At 41.5% G+C, this 17,904-nt stretch overlaps 1 protein-coding gene and 1 long non-coding RNA gene across 3 annotated transcripts in view; both read left to right on the forward strand.

The window, feature by feature from the left end:
* The first annotated feature begins 3,255 nt into the window (after window positions 1–3,255).
* Window positions 3,256–6,062, forward strand: LOC138651950 (cyclin-dependent kinase inhibitor 1B-like). Its single transcript, XM_069742594.1, has 3 exons — window positions 3,256–3,840; window positions 3,988–4,105; window positions 5,158–6,062. Exons 1-2 carry the CDS (start codon window positions 3,354–3,356, stop codon window positions 4,095–4,097), a joined length of 597 nt encoding a protein of 198 aa, XP_069598695.1. The 5' UTR covers window positions 3,256–3,353; the 3' UTR covers window positions 4,098–4,105; window positions 5,158–6,062.
* Window positions 6,063–11,620: 5,558 nt separating this feature from the next.
* LOC138651501 (uncharacterized) overlaps window positions 11,621–17,904 on the forward strand; it is an 85,464-nt gene continuing 79,180 nt past the window's right edge. The window contains exons 1-3 of one of the 2 annotated variants that reach the window (XR_011315501.1): window positions 11,621–11,707; window positions 12,463–12,552; window positions 15,298–15,517. This is a non-coding gene — a long non-coding RNA (uncharacterized lncRNA). Of the gene's footprint in view, window positions 11,708–12,462; window positions 12,553–15,297; window positions 15,518–17,904 lie in introns of those variants that run through there. The other variant, XR_011315502.1, reaches the window with a different exon arrangement.

The raw sequence follows: 17,904 nt of genomic DNA on the forward strand, positions 1-17,904 counted from the left end.
CAAATGGGAAAATACAGAAAAAAGGGGCCTGTAAGGTACACGTGATCATGTATTCAGATGATGAGGCCCTACACAGTTACTGGATTTTCCGTTGCCGCTTTATTATTTCATTTTATTTATTTTTTTTTAATTATAAATACTTCATTTTATATTTTACTCTAAATAAGTTTCCTGTTTTTTATTTTTACTATTTTTTTTTCTAACTACTATTTCATTTTATTTTTCATTTAAAAATATTTTGTTTTTATTATAAATTTAATTTTTTTATTTCATTTTATTTATATTTTTCAAATATTTCATTTTTATTTACTGTATTTTCATTTTTATTATAAATTTCTTTTTTTTTTTAAATACTTCATTTTATATTTTACTCTAAATATGTTTCCTTTTTTTATTTTTACTATTTTTTTTCTAACTACTATTTCATTTTATTTTTCATTCAAAATATTTAGTTTTTATTATAAATTTATTTTATTTAATTTTATTTATAATTTTTCAAATATTTTTATTTACCGTATTTCATTTTTATTATAATTTTTTTTTTAATTTTAAATACTTCATTTTTTTAATCAAACATTTCATTTGTTTTGTTGAATTATTTTATTATACATTTCATTTATAAATATATATATGTTTCATTTGTATTATAAATATATAAATATCTCATATATTTTTATTTTATTTTTATTATAAATATTTAATCTTTATCTATATCAAATGTCATTGTATTTATTGTTAAATAATTATATTTAATTTAATATATATTTCATTAAAAAAGAAAAAATAGTATGTATATATATATATGTATATATATATATATATATATATATATGTGTATATGTATATATATATATATATATATATATATATGTATATATATATATATATATATATATATATATAATAAGTCACTAGATTATCTGTGGGGTCCACTGTAAGACTTCTAGGTACAGCTGATGGCTTTACACGACCTGAATGGGGGACATAAAATTATAAATGTTTAATAAAAATCAACTGGAACATTTCACAGTAAATCCATACAATAAAATCTCTCCAGATGATGCCACATGTTGGCACTTTTAAAAAGGACTAGTGTAATATTTGTCTGTGGAGCTGGGAATTGGCAACACCCACTTGCCAATTAAAAAAAAAAAAAAAAGAGGTGGACTGACAGTTGTCAGTTTAGTCATACATTTCCAGGAAGAATAACAGAGGAACAGCACAATGCAGAGTCGTAATAAAAGCTCTTCCACCCATTGACTACATTTATATGGAGTCTGTGTGCTGTCCCAGCGCAAGCTTGAAATGCCGCCATTCTCCTAAAGTATAGAGGTTTTTTTTTGTTCCTGTGCCTATCCATTGCTGAGATTTGGCCACTAGTGATGAGCGAATGTGCTGGGAGAAGGTGTTATCTGAGCATGCTCGGGTGCTAACCGTGTCTCTTCAGCGTGCTCGAAAAATGTGTTTGAGTCCCCGCGGCTGTAACAGAGAGAGGTGCCTGGGCAAGTCCGCAGACATGGTGGAAAGATTGCAGAAGTGAGTGTCTATGCAGCTCACGGGTGTCCGCCCTCGTCTTCCGCCTCATCCAGTCCAGAAGGATGTGTCCCTTCTAAGTCACACTGGGCAGAGACGCCATCCAAATTGGTTACACCCACTTGTCAATTTATTCATGCGTTTCCAGGAATAATAATAACGGAGGAACAACGCAATGCAGAGTCAGAAGAAAAGATGTTTGATGGCATTTGCATGTGTGATTTTGTGCTTTCTCCAATGCAAATTGAAGCAGTTTGATTTTTAGATATCTATATATATATATAATTTATTTATAATTTATATAATTTATTTTTTATTTATGTTTTTTGCTTGCCACCGTTCTCCTGAATCCGGTGATGTTTTTCCTTTCGGAGATATGACCTTTTCATCAATTTGTTTAGCCAAGTGGGCGTGGTTCTTAATTTGCTACCAATGACCACGCCCAGTTGGCTTATATAACTAGATTACTTGTTAGAAAAGATGGGGTCGTCATTCAAACATTGATACCCCGTCCTCAGACGTCTATAATGATTTTTCCGGCATGCAAAAAAAAAAAAATACCGTTCCGGATCAAATTGTCAATGTTTGTGTTGTGATTTTTATTTTATATTTAATTTTTTTTTTTGCAGTTACATGGTTTGGACTGTGAATCCCTTCCCCCCTGCAGACCCCAATCCTTTGCATTATAACCTCCACGCCGCGGCCAAAAATCACCATATCGCCCCAAGCCGCCTTTTTCTCCCCATTTTTTGTTTGTCTCCACTTGGTAAACAATGTTTTATAAATATATAAACAGGCTTCATAACGAGTTTTTAGGGTGCGATATAATTTTTTAATCAAAACCCATCGTGCTCATTTATTATTATTAATTATTATTAATTTTTATAGCACCATTTGTCACGAAAAACCTTTGTACTTTCTATAAACCTGTGCAATTACACAGATCTGAGCTGCATGATCTCAACAGTTCTCATTCCGCAGAAACAATGTATCACCCAACAATGACAAACTCCGCTCTGCTACATTTCTGTTTTTGTAAATAAACATCTAGTTTGTGTAAATAGAGAGGATGTTGCTCAGATGATACAATTAATGATCCCTAACCTACACATATATAAAAGGGAGACACCTGACTGTCCAATTTATAGGGTCCAGGATTTTATTCTTATGCACTGGGCACCATCTGTTTTTTTTTTTCTCCCCCCTTTCCTATAATTGTCTACAGCATTTTTCTATCAGCAGGGAATAATCTTAGTTCTTTATTAAGCCCTGCAGCAGAATGGGTTAAATAGAGTGAAATCCACAGGGGGATAGAATCTGATGCACTCAGGAAGATGGAATAATGCAGGGTAGGAGAGGAGACAAAGGAGAAAATATCACTTACAGTGTATAAGTCAATGTTACTACCCCCCTCTTCTCTCCATGTTGCAGCCCCCTTGACTTGGGAGCCTTCCTCCTTCTGCATAGTGAATGGGGAGTAGAGTTGGCAATGGATTGCAAGGGAGGAGGGGAAATAGTTGTTTTTTTTTTTTATTTTTTTTTTTTTTTTAACCTGATCTGGAACTCCACCCTTGTTGGAAACCTAAAAGGTAAAGAAAGGAGCTCTCCAGCCAGACCTCCTCCCTCCAGTCCCTGCCCAGTCATCAGAGTGTTTTCCTCTAGTCACTACCAATCTCCTCCTCTTCTTCTCTGCCTCCTCCTCGCCTCCACTCCTGCTCCCTTTCTATATAAGCTTCCCAATCCCTGCCCAGACATATCCAGAGAGCACTCAAGCCTTTACACTTACTACTACTGCTGACTAGTAAACATCAACACCAGCGATGGCAAACCTTGCCCTGCAGGAGGACAGCATGCCAGCCTTACTGCTGCCCAGGATGGGCATCGTGGGTGCCAGCGGAAGGGTGGTTTGCAGAAGTTTGTTTGGCCCCATCGATCACGACGAGCTGAGATCTGAGCTGAAGAGGCAGCTCAAGGAGATCCAAGCGTCTGACTGTCAAAGGTGGAACTTTGATTTTGATTCTGGGACACCACTAAAGGGGACTTTTTGTTGGGAGCCTTTGGAGAGCACAGAAATGCCAAGTTTTTACAGGGAGAGCAAACTGTGCCCTGACAGTGCCAGGCAACCAAGTATTAGGCTCCTGGTGCCAACAGCGGAGGAGTCACCAGCTGAGACCGTGCAGGAGAAAAAGGAGTGCGCAAAGGAGAACGCAGACAAGGCTGTCAAGAAATGCCAAGGAGTTAAAGGGCCATCTAAGACCTCCACTTCATCCCTTCTCAAAAAGAGGGAGATCAGCACTTCCATTACTGGTAAGCTCCACTAGTCAATGCTTTACTACGAGCTGGCACAACAGCAACATGGTATCCTGGACCACCCTTGTGTTCACCTGAGATGTATCATCCTTTATCATTACTCCTTCCTCTCCTCTAACCTTGTCATTCCCTTCTTTGCTTTAGATTACTTCCCCAAGAGGAAGAGAATACAAGCCCCTAAGGCTGACAACCTGAAAGTTGCCCACCACCCTTTTTGCACTTTGGAGCAGACCCCTAGGAAAAAGATCAGATGAATATCTTGGTGAGTTGTTTTTTTTTTAATTCTCTCCATCTTGGGTTGTTGTTGTTTTTTGTCTCCATTTTAGTTTGTTGTTCTTCTTCTTTCCATCTTGGGTTGTTCTTCTTCATTCCATCTTGGCTGGTTGTTCTTCTTCTTTCCATCTTGGGTTATTGTTCTTCATTCCATCTTGGGTTATTGTTCTTCATTCCATCTTGGGTTGTTATTGTTGTTCTTCTTCTTTCCATCTTGGGTTGTTGTTCTTCTTCTTTCCATCTTGGGTTGTTGTTCTTCTTCTTTCCATCTTGGGTTGTTGTTCTTCTTCTTTCCATCTTGGGTTGTTGTTCTTCTTCTTTCCATCTTGGGTTGTTGTTCTTCTTCTTTCCATCTTGGGTTGTTTTCATTCTCTCCATTTTTGGGTTGCTGGTTTTTTATTCTTTCCATCTTGGGTTGTTTATATTCTCTCCATTTATTGGGTTGTTGGTTTTTTTTTGTTTGTTTTTTTAATTCTTTCCATCTTGGGTTGTGTTTTTATTCTCTCCATTTTTGGGGTGTTGTTCTTTTTTATTCTTTCCATCTTGGGTTGTTTATGACTAATGTGACCTAAGGACAGTTAAGTTTCTTTTTTTTTTCTTTTTTTTTTCTTTCGGGTGGGGAGGGTGGAGAGAGTAGGTTGTAAGCAAATTGCAGAAGTGCACAGTTGTGTTCCTGAGGTTGTTTTGGTTGTAGAAAGTGGGAGTTGGTGACTGTGCACATGATAGGGTGTTTTTTTTTTTCCAGGCAGTGTTACTCAATCTCTGTTAGCTCCTCCTTGGAAAGTTCTTTAACGAAAAGAAAAAAAAAAAAGTTGCAAAACAAGCTGTACTGGCGGGAAAGGGGGGTTAGGAGAGGGGAAGAAGGTGGGGGAGGGGGAGAGACTGCTCACAAGATAAACAAGGGCAGGGTCTTCTAATGGCTGAGAGCTATGGAAGAAGAAGGGAGGGGGGCTCAGCTGTGCGCCACTAACCTCTCCCTGTAACTGAGCACCACCGTGTCTTTGGGTTGTATAATAATTGTTTTTTTCTTTAAATTTTTAGGTCTTTTTTTTTTTTTTCTTTAATAATCAAGGACTTGAAGAAACAAATCCCTTACCAGCCCAAGGAATGAAGGGGGGGAAAAGAAGTCTACGTGCAAGACTTAACCCCAGAATTCTAAGATTTTGCATCGTCTCAATTCGCCAGCCTTGGATGTGGACGTGTCAAAAAAAAAAAAAAATCCACAAGGGGATGAGGACTTCCTAATATTGCACGCACTCTATCCGCACACTTGGATGTCTGTACTGGCTCTTTTATTTTTTTTTTTCTTGCTAAAGGGGAGAATGCCAAGCTGGCAGGGTGGTGTCCCATCTTTCCTGTCTTGTGTCAGTGCTGTGAATGTAGCTTGGGACTTTTCACCCTTCGGCTTTCCAGGTTCTGCCACACTACAACCCAGTTTTGTTTATTTTTTTTTATTTTTGTTTTTTTTTTTAGCTATTGGGAGTTGTAGTTGAGCAGCACAGGGAAAGAGCTAAGGGACGATAAACCCCTGGTTTAGCTTATGCAAACCGATAGACGTGTACAGGCGTTTTTGTGTTTTTCTCTTTATGTAGCATTCTTGTTTGTGTATTCATGTTGGGTTTTTTTGCACTGTTTTTTTTTCTTTTATTTTTATAAATATTTCGATATATATTCCACCATTATTGTACAGCAACTATGTAACATAAGAAAACATTAAAATAAGTTATATATTTATATAACATGTTGGAAGTACTCCAATGTTAAGCCTTAATACTGGCTAGGAAACGGTTCCAGAGGCTATACGTATGTCTCCTTTTGGAGAGATAAAAAGTATTTTTTTTTTTTTCCTATAACTATGCATGTACAGTTTTCTATGACGTTTTGCAAACACATGTACAGAATATTGCTATATGAGAAAAGTAAACTATATGACTTTTATACCTAAATGCTGTTGTCGTTTCATTATTTCAATTTTTTGGGGGGGAAGCGGAGCCACAATTGTCATTTATTCCCTCTGATCTGACTTTAGACAATGTATAAGGTGCAGTAATATAAGGTGCAATACTATCAGGTACAATAATATCAGGTGCAATAATATAAATTTTTGCTCCCGTGTCAGTTTTTTTTTTTCTGAGCACAAAACATTCTGTTCATTGTTTCCTAAATCTAAGGACCCTTCTAGTTATTTGCTGCTGATGGATAAAATATGACATCAATTCAGATCCCATCCGGAATAAATAATTGTTCATGGACAAGTCTATATGTAGCAGAGCTGACTTTGTCTCAAAAAAAAAATAACTGCAGCAATAAGATTGTACCACCGATAAGACCTCCTGTATAAAACGCGTACGTGAAAAAAAACGCAACTGGTGTCAGTGTTGACTTTGTAGGGATCTGACCCCGGCCATATTGATGTTACAAGTTCAGCTCTGCTACATTGCAATAATCAATATCCTCAATTTCATTTTGCAAGATCGGGGGCCGTTTTTTTTAATAGGGAAAAATGGATTCTATCCTATAGCAAAATAACTAATAATTATTAGGGGTTTTCATTTCCATCCCATTCCATTAGTAACCCAAGACAGCACCCCATGAGCCGGATAAAGGACGCAGATAGCAGAGCTGAGTTTGTCATTGATCCCTTTTAGGGATGTGCCCTTAATATAAACCACAAATAACATTGTGATTTTTTTTTTTTTTTTTTTTGGCAGACAAGTCCTCGTGAAGCCGGTGTCTTTACTAACACATGACGCCCCGGCTCCATTGTTTATAAACATTGGAGCAGCTGAGTCCTCCAAGCTGAATCATGACATGGCTTTTTTTTTTTTTTTAAATGGCTTTGTCTTTATTTTAACCCCTTCGTTAGGTCCACATATGTGCATCTTTTTCCATTTTGGCAGGGCTTGAATGGGTTGAGGGGGTGCATACATTATGTAGCGTTTCAGTGAAAGAACAAATCAATCAGACAGCTGGCCGCCTGTGGCGCCTATTGTGGATCAGTTTTTTTTTTTTTTTTTTTTGGAACCCGCTGCATACCCCTCATCCAATCCCCCCCCCCCCACCATTACATCTTCCTCAGCCCCCACTCATCCCTGTATTGCTATTCAGTTTTATGGCTTCGTGCTAAGGGGGCACTAAAGAACGGCGCTGCGGCACTGGACCAGCTGTCCATATACGATAAGCATCTAATGGTGAGCGTGGGAGTAATAACAGGTTCGCTGGGAACGGCAGCACGATAGGAGAAACATTTGGGAATAATTGGGCTTTGCCATGTGTTAGGCTGGGCTTGTGGATTAAGAGTTTGGCCGATGCACCGGTAGTCGTTAATTGGGGCGACCTTCTGAGCCCCACATAGATATTTGCCAGCATGGGAACTATTGCACTGGAAAGGTTTTTCCCATCAAAGCCAAAACTTCAGCTATAATAATAATAATCTTTATTTATATAGCGCCAACATATTAAACAGCGCTTTACAGTTTAACAGTTTCAATCACAACAGTCATAAGTAACAACAATAACAATACAATAAAGCAAAATAAGCCGCCCCTGCTCGTGAGAGCTTACAATCTACAATGAGGTGGGGGAGATACAAAGTACAGGTGTGTATTTACAATGGTGTATTTACAATGATGGTCCAGCCATCTTCAGGGGGTGGGGGATAGTGAATGGGCTACACACACACACAAACATAAAATGAGTGATTAGTGAACATGGTAGGCCGCTCTGAACAAATGTGTTTTGAGCGAGCGCCTAAAACTATGCAAATTGTGGATGGTCCTAATTTCTTGGGGTAGAGCATTCCAGAGGATTGGCGCAGCACGGGAGAAGTCTTGTAGTCGGGAGTGGGAGGTAAGGATTAGTGCAGAGGTTAATCGAAAGTCTTTTGCAGAGCGCAGCGGTCGGTTAGGCCGATAAACAGAAATGAGGGAGGAGATGTAAGGGGGTGCCGCACTGTGGGTGACAACAAGTACTTTGAATTGGGTTCTATAATGAATGGGCAGAGCGGATGCATCTGAGTAATGATTAGCCAGATGGATGACCCTGGCTGCTGCATTAAAGGGAACCTGTCACCCCGTTTTTTGAGATTGAGCTATAAATACTGTTAAATAGGGCCTGCGCTGTGTGTTCCTATAGTGTATGTAGTGTACCCCGATTCCCCATGTATGCTGAGAAATAACTTACCAAAGTCGCCGTTTTCGCCTGTCAATCAGGCTGGTCAGGTCGGGAGGGCGTGGTGACATCGCTGGTTCTTCCTCAGCTTTACGTTGGTGGCGTAGTGGCGTAGTGGTGAGTTTGCATCTCGGCTTTGGGAAAATGGCCGCCGCGATCTCTAATGCGCACGCGCGGCATCCCGCGGCCATTTTCCTGAAGCCCCGTGCAGCAGAGCACTCGATCTGCGCACGCGCGGCCCCAGGAAGATGGCCGCCCCCACCGATGCAAGGGATTACAGCGCAGATCGCGCGCTGCTTGTTCACCACTACGCCACTACGCCACCAACGTAAAGCTGAGGAAGAACCAGCGATGTCACCACGCCCTCCCGACCTGACCAGCCTGATTGACAGGCGAAAACGGCGACTTTGGTAAGTTATTTCTCAGCATACATGGGGAATCGGGGTACACTACATACACTATAGGAACACACAGCGCAGGCCCTATTTAACAGTATTTATAGCTCAATCTCAAAAAACGGGGTGACAGGTTCCCTTTAAGGATGGACTGGAGAGGGGAAAGTCGAGTGAGGGGGAGGACAATTAATAGAGCATTGCAGTAGTCCAGGCGGGAGTGGATCAGGGCAACAGTGAGGGTTTTTGTTGTTTTCATGGTGAGAAAAGGGCGGATTCTAGAGATGTTCTTTAGGTGTAAGCGGCACGAGCGGGCAAGAGATTGTATATGGGATGTGAAGGAGAGATCGGAGTCAAAGGTAACGCCAGACAGCGCACCTGCTGCCGGGGTGTTATTATGGTGCCACCCACGGAGAGGGAAATGTCAGATTTAGGAAGGTTAGTAGATGGCAGGAGCAGAAGAAGTTCAGTTTTGGAGAGGTTGAGTTTCAGATAGAGAGCGGACATGATGTTGGAGACTGCGGACAGACAGTCAGTGGTGTTCTGTAGTACAGCGGGGTAAGGTCAGGGGACGACGTGTATAGTTGTGTGTCATCAGCATAAAGATGATACTGAAAGCCAAATCTGCTGATGGTCTGTCCAATTGGGGCCGTGTAGAGGGAGAAGAGAAGGGGGCCAAGGACTGAGCCCTGAGGTACCCCAACAGTGAGAGGAAGAGGAGATGAAGTGGAGCCAGAGAACAAAACACTGAAGGAGCGGTCAGAAAGATAGGAAGAGAACCAGGAGAGAGCAGTGTCCTTAATGCCAAGTGACTGGAGCCTAGAGAGTAGGAGAGGGTCGTCAAGTGTCAAAAGCTGCAGAAAGGTTGAGAAGAATGAGCAGAGGGTGGTCACCGTTACGTTTTGCTGTCAGAAGGTCATTGGTCACTTTGATGAGTGCAGTTTCTGTCGAATGTAGGGGGCGGAAACCAAACTGTGAAGGGTCTAGGAGGGAGTGAATGGAGAGGTAACGGGTAAGGCGGGAGTAGACTAGAATATTAAGGTTTCTATGTGAGGTAGGGTATGGGTTGAGGTTGGTGGATGGTGGACCGGGGTTGGGAGAGATGTCCCCTGAAATTAGTAGGAGTAGGAAGATCAAAAGCAAGTAGTTTTTGGAAGTGTATGAAGTTTTCTTGTGCAGAGTGTTTGGGCAAGATGGACTGAGGTTTTTCAGGAAGGTGAGAAGTGCATGGGTGCTGTACATGGGAGAGGGAAGGAGAAAGGAGCTGATATATATGAGTTGTGATGGAGGGGGATTGGTCGGTGTAAGTGGATTGCAAGGGAACATAGGAGGATAGGAATAAAGCACATGGATAGAGGGGAGAGCAGAGTGTGGGTTACCTGACTCCTGCCCTAACTGCCATGGAATAACTGCTTTATCACGACGCTTAGCTCCGTGACGCTTTGCTTCTGGGACACTTGCGTGCACCCCCACATGCGTGCACCCCTAAGGATGTTTCTAAATTTATAGTCAAGACTGCTGGGTCAGAAGAGATGGATTGTGGGAACTGGTTGAGGATAATTTGGCAGCTGGGGCCAGCACACCAGGGATTTTTTTTTAGATGATCAAAGACATTCAGCCTGGCAACATCTATTTTGACACCACACCTTCCACCAGATAAGATCTACACTGATCCCAGTCATGGATATGCAACAGTGAGTTCTAAGTACAATGCACCAAATGAATCATACCAATGAATTAGCAGACACATTAAAATATGTTTCTAGATGGTGAAGCAGCAGATGACACAGCAGACAGCAAGCATGGGAGGTTATACCATAAGAGTCTATTGCAGCAGATGAGACAGCAAGCAGAGGTGGGAAGTTATACCATAAGAGTCTATTGCAGCAGATGAGACAGCAAGCAGAGGTGGGAAGTTATACCAACTATGCTTAGAGCAGGCTATTTAAGGAGCATGAAGAACACGAATGGTGTAGTTTCTCCTAAGACACATGGAGGAATAATGGCTGCTGCTCCCATCACAGTGTCATAATAAGACCATAATGCAACAGGAACAATCCCACAACTATGAGAATCCCACCAGAAATGTGCAGAATCCACCTCCAAAATAAAAAATATATATGACTAACGCATCATTTATTACTAAATTGGCTTGTTACGTGATTACCAGCATCGGAATATAGGAAAGTGTAGCCATTCTATACATGTAAATATTTACATCTCTACAATTTGGATGGGACGATTTTGGCCAAGATAAATGTACTACGGAGGACAGAGAATGAACTTCAATCCAATATTGCAGCCAGCATGCAGCCAGCGGGTAAGGAAAGGGTGAATTAAACACCCGAAAACCCCGCCCCTATGGTTGAAGATTGTTCCCTCCAAATTCAGGTGACAGAGTCCCTTTAAAGGATTATTGTTCTAAGCAGCACATGTGCTGCCGAAAACAAGGACAGCCCAGGCGTACAGCATGATCAACCAGGGCCGCCATCAGGGCATTACTGCCCTTACTACTGTATGAGACGTCTAGATTGTGAGCCCCATCGGGGACAGTGATGATAATGTGTGCAAAACTGTAAAGCGCTGCGGAATATGTTAGCGCTATATATAAAAAAAAAAAATGAGACCCAGTGATCAGATGCAAAAAGGGCAGCCCGGTCCGCTCGGACTCCCCTCTCTTTTCTCTTTGCTTCTGGTCATGATCAGGCCCACCCAGACATTTTGTTCAAGGCAAGCTGCCGAACACCCGATGCATAACACTGTGGTGATTTAAAGATACACCTACAGTGTTGTTGCATCCGGCGAATGGAAGTAAGCACTGTACCTTTAAGGTGCGGCCGGCCCGGGTGAATCATGGTCCTGACGTCACACGCACATGCTGATTGCACTTCCTCATTCCGGACAGCAGAATGGGGTGTGTCACGTGTGGGCGGCGGGCGGACGAGGTGGCAGGTGGACACGGACCGGAAGAGCAGGCAGCAGGCGGACCGGAGGAGCAGGGTGAGGCGGTGGGCGAGCTAGTCTCTCCGGTGAGGCTTTAGCTTGCTCACCGTAGCTGCGTCTGGTAGCATGTGTGTGGCTGATGAGGGAAGGCGAGTGGTGACTGGGGGCCTGTGTCTAACAGGACACGGGGGAAGGATTGGAGACACCGGGGCAAGATGTAAACACTTGGGGCAGGATGGGAGACACAAGGGGCAGGATGGGAGACACAAAGGAGGCAGTTTGGGAGACAAATGGGCAGGAATATGGGGCAGGATGGAGACAGATGGGGCAGGGTCATGGGGTAGGATGGAGACAGATGGGGCAGGGTCATGGGGCAGGATGGAGACAGATGGGGCAGGGTCACTCATGGAGCAGGATGGAGAGAGATGGGGCAGGATGGAGACACATGGTGCAGAATCATGGGGCAGGATGGATACGATGGAGACAGATGGGGCAGGATCATGGAACAGATGGGGCAGGATGGGGAGATCATGTGGGGGCAGAATGGATACTCATGAGGGGAGGATGGGAGAATATATGGCTGGAGCAAGGAACAAGATACATGGCGCCGGGATGGGGATATGATTACCATAGGGGATAATTAAGGGATATTATTACTGCAGTGATGTATGTATTTTAATTTTTTTGAGGATACTGTTTTAAATGTGGGGGAGCAGTCTTGTTACTGTGCAGAGCGACACTGTCGCCTTTTTTTCTTCATCTGGTGTAGTGTAGAAGTTGGGAAAAATTAAGTAATGTGTTCTGCAAGCGGAGCTCTAGAAAACTGTGTTATTTCCTGCAGAGACGAGCCCTGGCTGGAAGACGTGATGGCGGTCTGTGCTGGATGAAGATGAAAAGCAAAGATGAAGGACTTCACCTAGAGACGTCACTGGTCAGTCCGTATGTTATCTGTACACTTACACTATATACATAGTTCCCGTGTACAATGCCACCAGTGGCAGTGTATACAGTGGTCTTGTGTACAATGTCTCCGGTGATCACTGTATTACCTTTACACTGACACTATATACAGAGCTCCTGTGTATATTGTTACTGGTGATCACTGTATTACCTGTACATTGACACTGCATACTAAGTACAGATCTCCTGTGTATGGCACTTAGTGTTAGTATTGTGATTTTTTTTTATTAATGATCAGTATAGTAGTATTCAGTCACCATGTGGTGGTAATATGTGGTCTGGTCTTGGTGTGGTGGTATTTGTTCCTTGTATGTGGTATTATAGGTCACTATGTGGTGGAAATCTTGTGTCTGATATCTTGTATATGATATTATTGGTCATTTTAGAAATTGAAAAATAAATAAAAATATACTTAAATTGTATTGGATATTTTAACAAATATGTCTAAGCAGGCTGTTAAATGTTACCTAATCAGCAAATGTAGCCGATGGTGGTAATTTACCGATCGTGGTGTAAACCTTGTTTCTATCTATTTACCTATCTATCTATCCATCTATCTATCAATCATTTATTATATATATCTATCATCTATCTATTACCTATCAATATATTATACATCTATCTATTATCTATACCTATCTATTATATATCTATTACCTATCATTATATTATCTATCTATCATCTACTGTATCTGTCTATTTATCTTTTATCTATCCATCTATCAATTATCCATTTGTTTATTTATTATCTATATATTTATTTTCTACCTATCCATTTATCTGTCTTCTATCTATCTTCTATCTATCATCTATCTATCTATTATCTACAGTGGGGCAAAAAAGTATTTAGTCAGTCAGCAATAGTGCAAGTTCCACCACTTAAAAAGATGAGAGGCGTCTGTAATTTACATCATAGGTAGACCTCAACTATGGGAGACAAACTGAGAAAAAAAAATCCAGAAAATCACATTGTCTGTTTTTTTATCATTTTATTTGCATATTATGGTGGAAAATAAGTATTTGGTCAGAAACAAAATTTTATCTCAATACTTTGTAATATATCCTTTGTTGGCAATGACAGAGGTCAAATGTTTTCTGTAAGTCTTCACAAGGTTGCCACACACTGTTGTTGGTATGTTGGCCCATTGCTCCATGCAGATCTCCTCTAGAGCAGTGATGTTTTTGGCATTTCGCTTGGCAACACAAACTTTCAACTCCCTCCAAAGGTTTTCTATAGGGTTGAGATCTGGAGACTGGCTAGGCCACTCCAGGACCTTGAAATGCTTCTTACGAAGCCACTCCTTCGTTGCCCTGGCGGTGTGCTTTGGATCATTGCCATGTTGAAGGACCCAGCCACGTTTCATCTTCAGTGCCCTTGCTGATGGAAGGAGGTTTGCACTCAAAATCTCACGATACATGGCCCCATTCATTCTTTCATGTACCCGGATCAGTCGTCCTGGCCCCTTTGCAGAGAAACAGCCCCAAAGCATGATGTTTCCACCACCATGCTTTACAGTAGGTATGGTGTTTGATGGATGCAACTCAGTATTCTTTTTCCTCCAAACACGACAAGTTGTGTTTCTACCAAACAGTTCCAGTTTGGTTTCATCAGACCATAGGACATTCTCCCAACACTCCTCTGGATCATCCAAATGCTCTCTAGCAAACTTCAGACGGGCCCGGACATGTACTGGCTTAAGCAGTGGGACACGTCTGGCACTGCAGGATCTGAATCCATGGTGGCGTAGTGTGCTACTTATGGTAGGCCTTGTTACATTGGTCCCAGCTCTCTGCAGTTCATTCACTTGGTCCCCCCGCGTGGTTCTGGGATTTTTGCTCACCGTTCTTGTGATCATTCTGACCCCACATGCTGGGATTTTGCGTGGAGCCTCAGATCGAGGGAGATTATCAGTGGTCTTGTATGTCTTCCATTTTCTAATTATTGCTCCCACTGTTGATTTCTTCACTCCAAGCTGGTTGGCTATTGCAGATTCAGTCTTCCCAGCCTGGTGCAGGGCTACAATTTTGTTTCTGGTGTCCTTTGACAGCTCTTTGGTCTTCACCATAGTGGAGTTTGGAGTCAGACTGTTTGAGGGTGTGCACAGGTGTCTTTTTATACTGATAACAAGTTTAAACAGGTGCCATTACTACAGGTAATGAGTGGAGGAAAGAGGAGACTCTTAAAGAAGAAGTTACAGGTCTGTGAGAGCCAGAAATCTTGATTGTTTGTTTCTGACCAAATACTTATTTTCCACCATAATATGCAAATAAAATGATAAAAAAACAGACAATGTGATATTCTGGATTTTTTTTTTCTCAGTTTGTCTCCCATAGTTGAGGTCTACCTATGATGTAAATTACAGACGCCTCTCATCTTTTTAAGTGGTGGAACTTGCACTATTGCTGACTGACTAAATACTTTTTTGCCCCACTGTATATATCTATCTATTATAAATATCCCCCGCCGTTATCACATTTACCCGCTTACGTTAATGAATATACGGTAGGCGCGGAGTGTATGTGGCGCAGTCATGGTTTAATTCCATCTTCACCTCTATTTGACCTTGCTCAGGACACTTAATTGCCTTTTTCCTCGGCTCGTGCACCAGATTGAGGTCCTGTATGCACAGCATTGTTGTAGAGTGGTAATAATTCTCTGGTTTATTATTTCTTCTTCCTTTTTTCCATTTACCGTATGTTTTGTTCTAATTTGCAGGATGTATCACTAATGTATCACTTAGTCCATACACATCTGGGACAATGCAGGGCGCATACATTTGTTCTTCACCTATATTTACTCATTGAAGGATCCATCTTCTGTCTCATGAATTCTCAAAAAGCGGCCGCCCCATGGCTCTGGCTCCTGAAGCCTCCGGCAATCAGGGTTTTTAATTCACAAACCATTCAATAAATGGATGACTATGTAATGGATAGACCAACACCACCAGGCCAGTACTGCCACTGGGGACCCTGAACGTCAGAGATCCCTTTATGATATCCATATGATTTAACCAGTTCAAGCCCAGGTCATTTTCCCTCATTCATGATCAGTTACATATTTTTTTTCCATTACGGTTTTAGGTTTTCTTTTTCCAATATTGAAATAATTATTGCCTTTTTTTTCCACTTAATTCCATTATTTTTGTCATTTTTTATTTTTATATTTTGTTTTACATTTTTTTTTTAGTTCATGCTATTTTAGAAGGTTTTCTCATTCCAATATTGAACTAATTTCTTTCTCTTTTTTCATGTTAATTGGGGCCCATTTTTATGTGTTTTTTATATTCTATTTGCTTTTCCATACAATTGTAAAAATATAAAAAGAGATACTTTTCACAATTTTTCAGGATCATTAAAAAAATAAATAAATTGCGTTCCCCTTTTCACGACTATTATTTTTATGTTTCAGACGTTGTTTTTTTTTTTTTATAGGGGTGCGGATAGAAACATTGATTTCAACTATTGGTGGGTTTCCTTAAAAAAAAAAAAAAAACTACTCTTTTCTATTATTTTTCTGTTTTTGTTTTCATTTTTTCACACATTCTGCCCCTCCCTATAAGATCAGAAAAGATGTTGGGGCATTTGAACATTTAAATACATTTTTATATTGCTGATTTCCCCTGTAACTGGTTGATATATTAGTCCCAGTTACAGAGGAAAATGTCGGCTTCTGCTGCTAACACCCAGCAGTTCCTGCTCTCCCAGCAAACAGTGATCAGATAATCACTGGGATTGGAGGATTCAGCACTTGTCAGTGATTCCTATACTGTTAGCACAGCACTTATTCAGCACTGTGTACACAATTATCAAGAAGGCAGAGATGGTAATAAACCATCGGTGCCTTCTCTATTGGAAATCCAACCATTTCACACCTCCATTAATTCAGGGACACAACCTGAGCCATAGAGGAAACCAAGGTCCTTTGCTTCTTTGTCATATTACTTGTAGTTTCAGGATCCTTCAGACTAAAACAGGATAGAGTTTTCATTTTTTATTGATTTTTTATCAATCATTTCTTGGTTTAGCATTTTATTAATATAAGAACATAGATTTATAATGTGAAGTTTTATGAAGATCTAACTACATTTAGATACACGTATGTAGCCTATATTAAGAACAGCACTGACTCACACTTTGTATTCATTGAATTCAGGTTTTACCTTCATCCCCATTACCCCCAGTGTATAACAACCGGCCCCAGGCCCAGAGCTCAGTGATACCAGCACAGTCCTATAATAAGAGCCGCCGGGGAAACAAGTCCTTTCATGACATTTTTTCCTCCTTAATCTTCCCCCATCCCCTGTGAGTGATATTATTGAGAAGTGGAAGGAACCGTAGCAACTCGACCATGAAGTGGAGACCACGTTATGTTACAGAGCGAGGGGCCGAGTGCTGAGGAGCAGAGGGCAGTGATGCGGTGGAATGACATTTGGTGCCCAGCGTCAAATCAGTGCTGGTGTCACTGTCCCCGCATTCGTACGAACTGAACATGAAGCAGAAGTCTGAGCTGCAGCTGATCTCGGATTTCCTCTACATGTTCACTTACACAGAAGGTAGAGACAGTGACACCAGCACTGATTGGACGCCAGGCACCAAGTGTCATTCCACCACATCACAGCCACGAGACCGCAAGTGCTGACACCGCTGGAATGAAGCCGGCATGGCAGGTGAGTATATGTGTCACAACTCTGTTGATGGTGACCCGGGACCATGGGCTCCTTCCCTGTCCCTAACACTATGGGGCGCCCTAGTTCGCCGCGTTCCCCAGGTTACTTCTGAAGGTGAAGATGCCAGGGCCACGTACCTTGCCTTAGCTCCTGAATACACCCTCCTTCTCCTTCCTCCCCAGGAAAGAGGGGAGTAGCAGTACACCAGCCAGACAAACAAGGTAACATGAATAGGGGAAACGGAATATATCAAGCATAGAAATGTACACTCACATATAACAGAGGAATAAATCGGGAAGTGGAGGATGGGGTAAATCCAAAGTAGGAGAAGAAAGGGAATTATTACACTCACAAAACCTAGCAACAGTTGCAAATAAATCCACTGAATGCCCACTCTCATAACCACCAACTACTATCCTCTCAGCCATGCAGCGTAAGCTAACTCTGACGATGTGTGTAAAGGTACCTTCACACTGATCAACTTTCCACTGATCAACTGTGTAAAGCAGAGCACAGCGGTGACGTCACCGCTGTGCTTTACGGCCGGCGCTCAGTCAGTGCGGGAAGCTGACGGCGAGGGACGTGACAGACACCGGAATGTAAGTATGTAGTGTTTTTTTTTTTTTACTTTTACAATGGTAACCAGGGTAAATATT

The sequence above is a fragment of the Ranitomeya imitator genome, chromosome 10 (genome assembly GCF_032444005.1).
Source record: "Ranitomeya imitator isolate aRanImi1 chromosome 10, aRanImi1.pri, whole genome shotgun sequence".
NCBI classification, from domain to species: Eukaryota; Metazoa; Chordata; class Amphibia; order Anura; family Dendrobatidae; genus Ranitomeya; species Ranitomeya imitator.

Excerpts from the sequence above, each read along its gene's own strand:
- LOC138651950 (XM_069742594.1), top strand. The coding sequence starts at position 3,354 with ATGGCAAACCTTGCCCTGCAGGAGGACAGCATGCCAGCCTTACTGCTG. Across the intron at positions 3,841-3,987 it reads GATCAGCACTTCCATTACTG|ATTACTTCCCCAAGAGGAAG; the intron begins GTAAGCTCCACT and ends TCTTTGCTTTAG.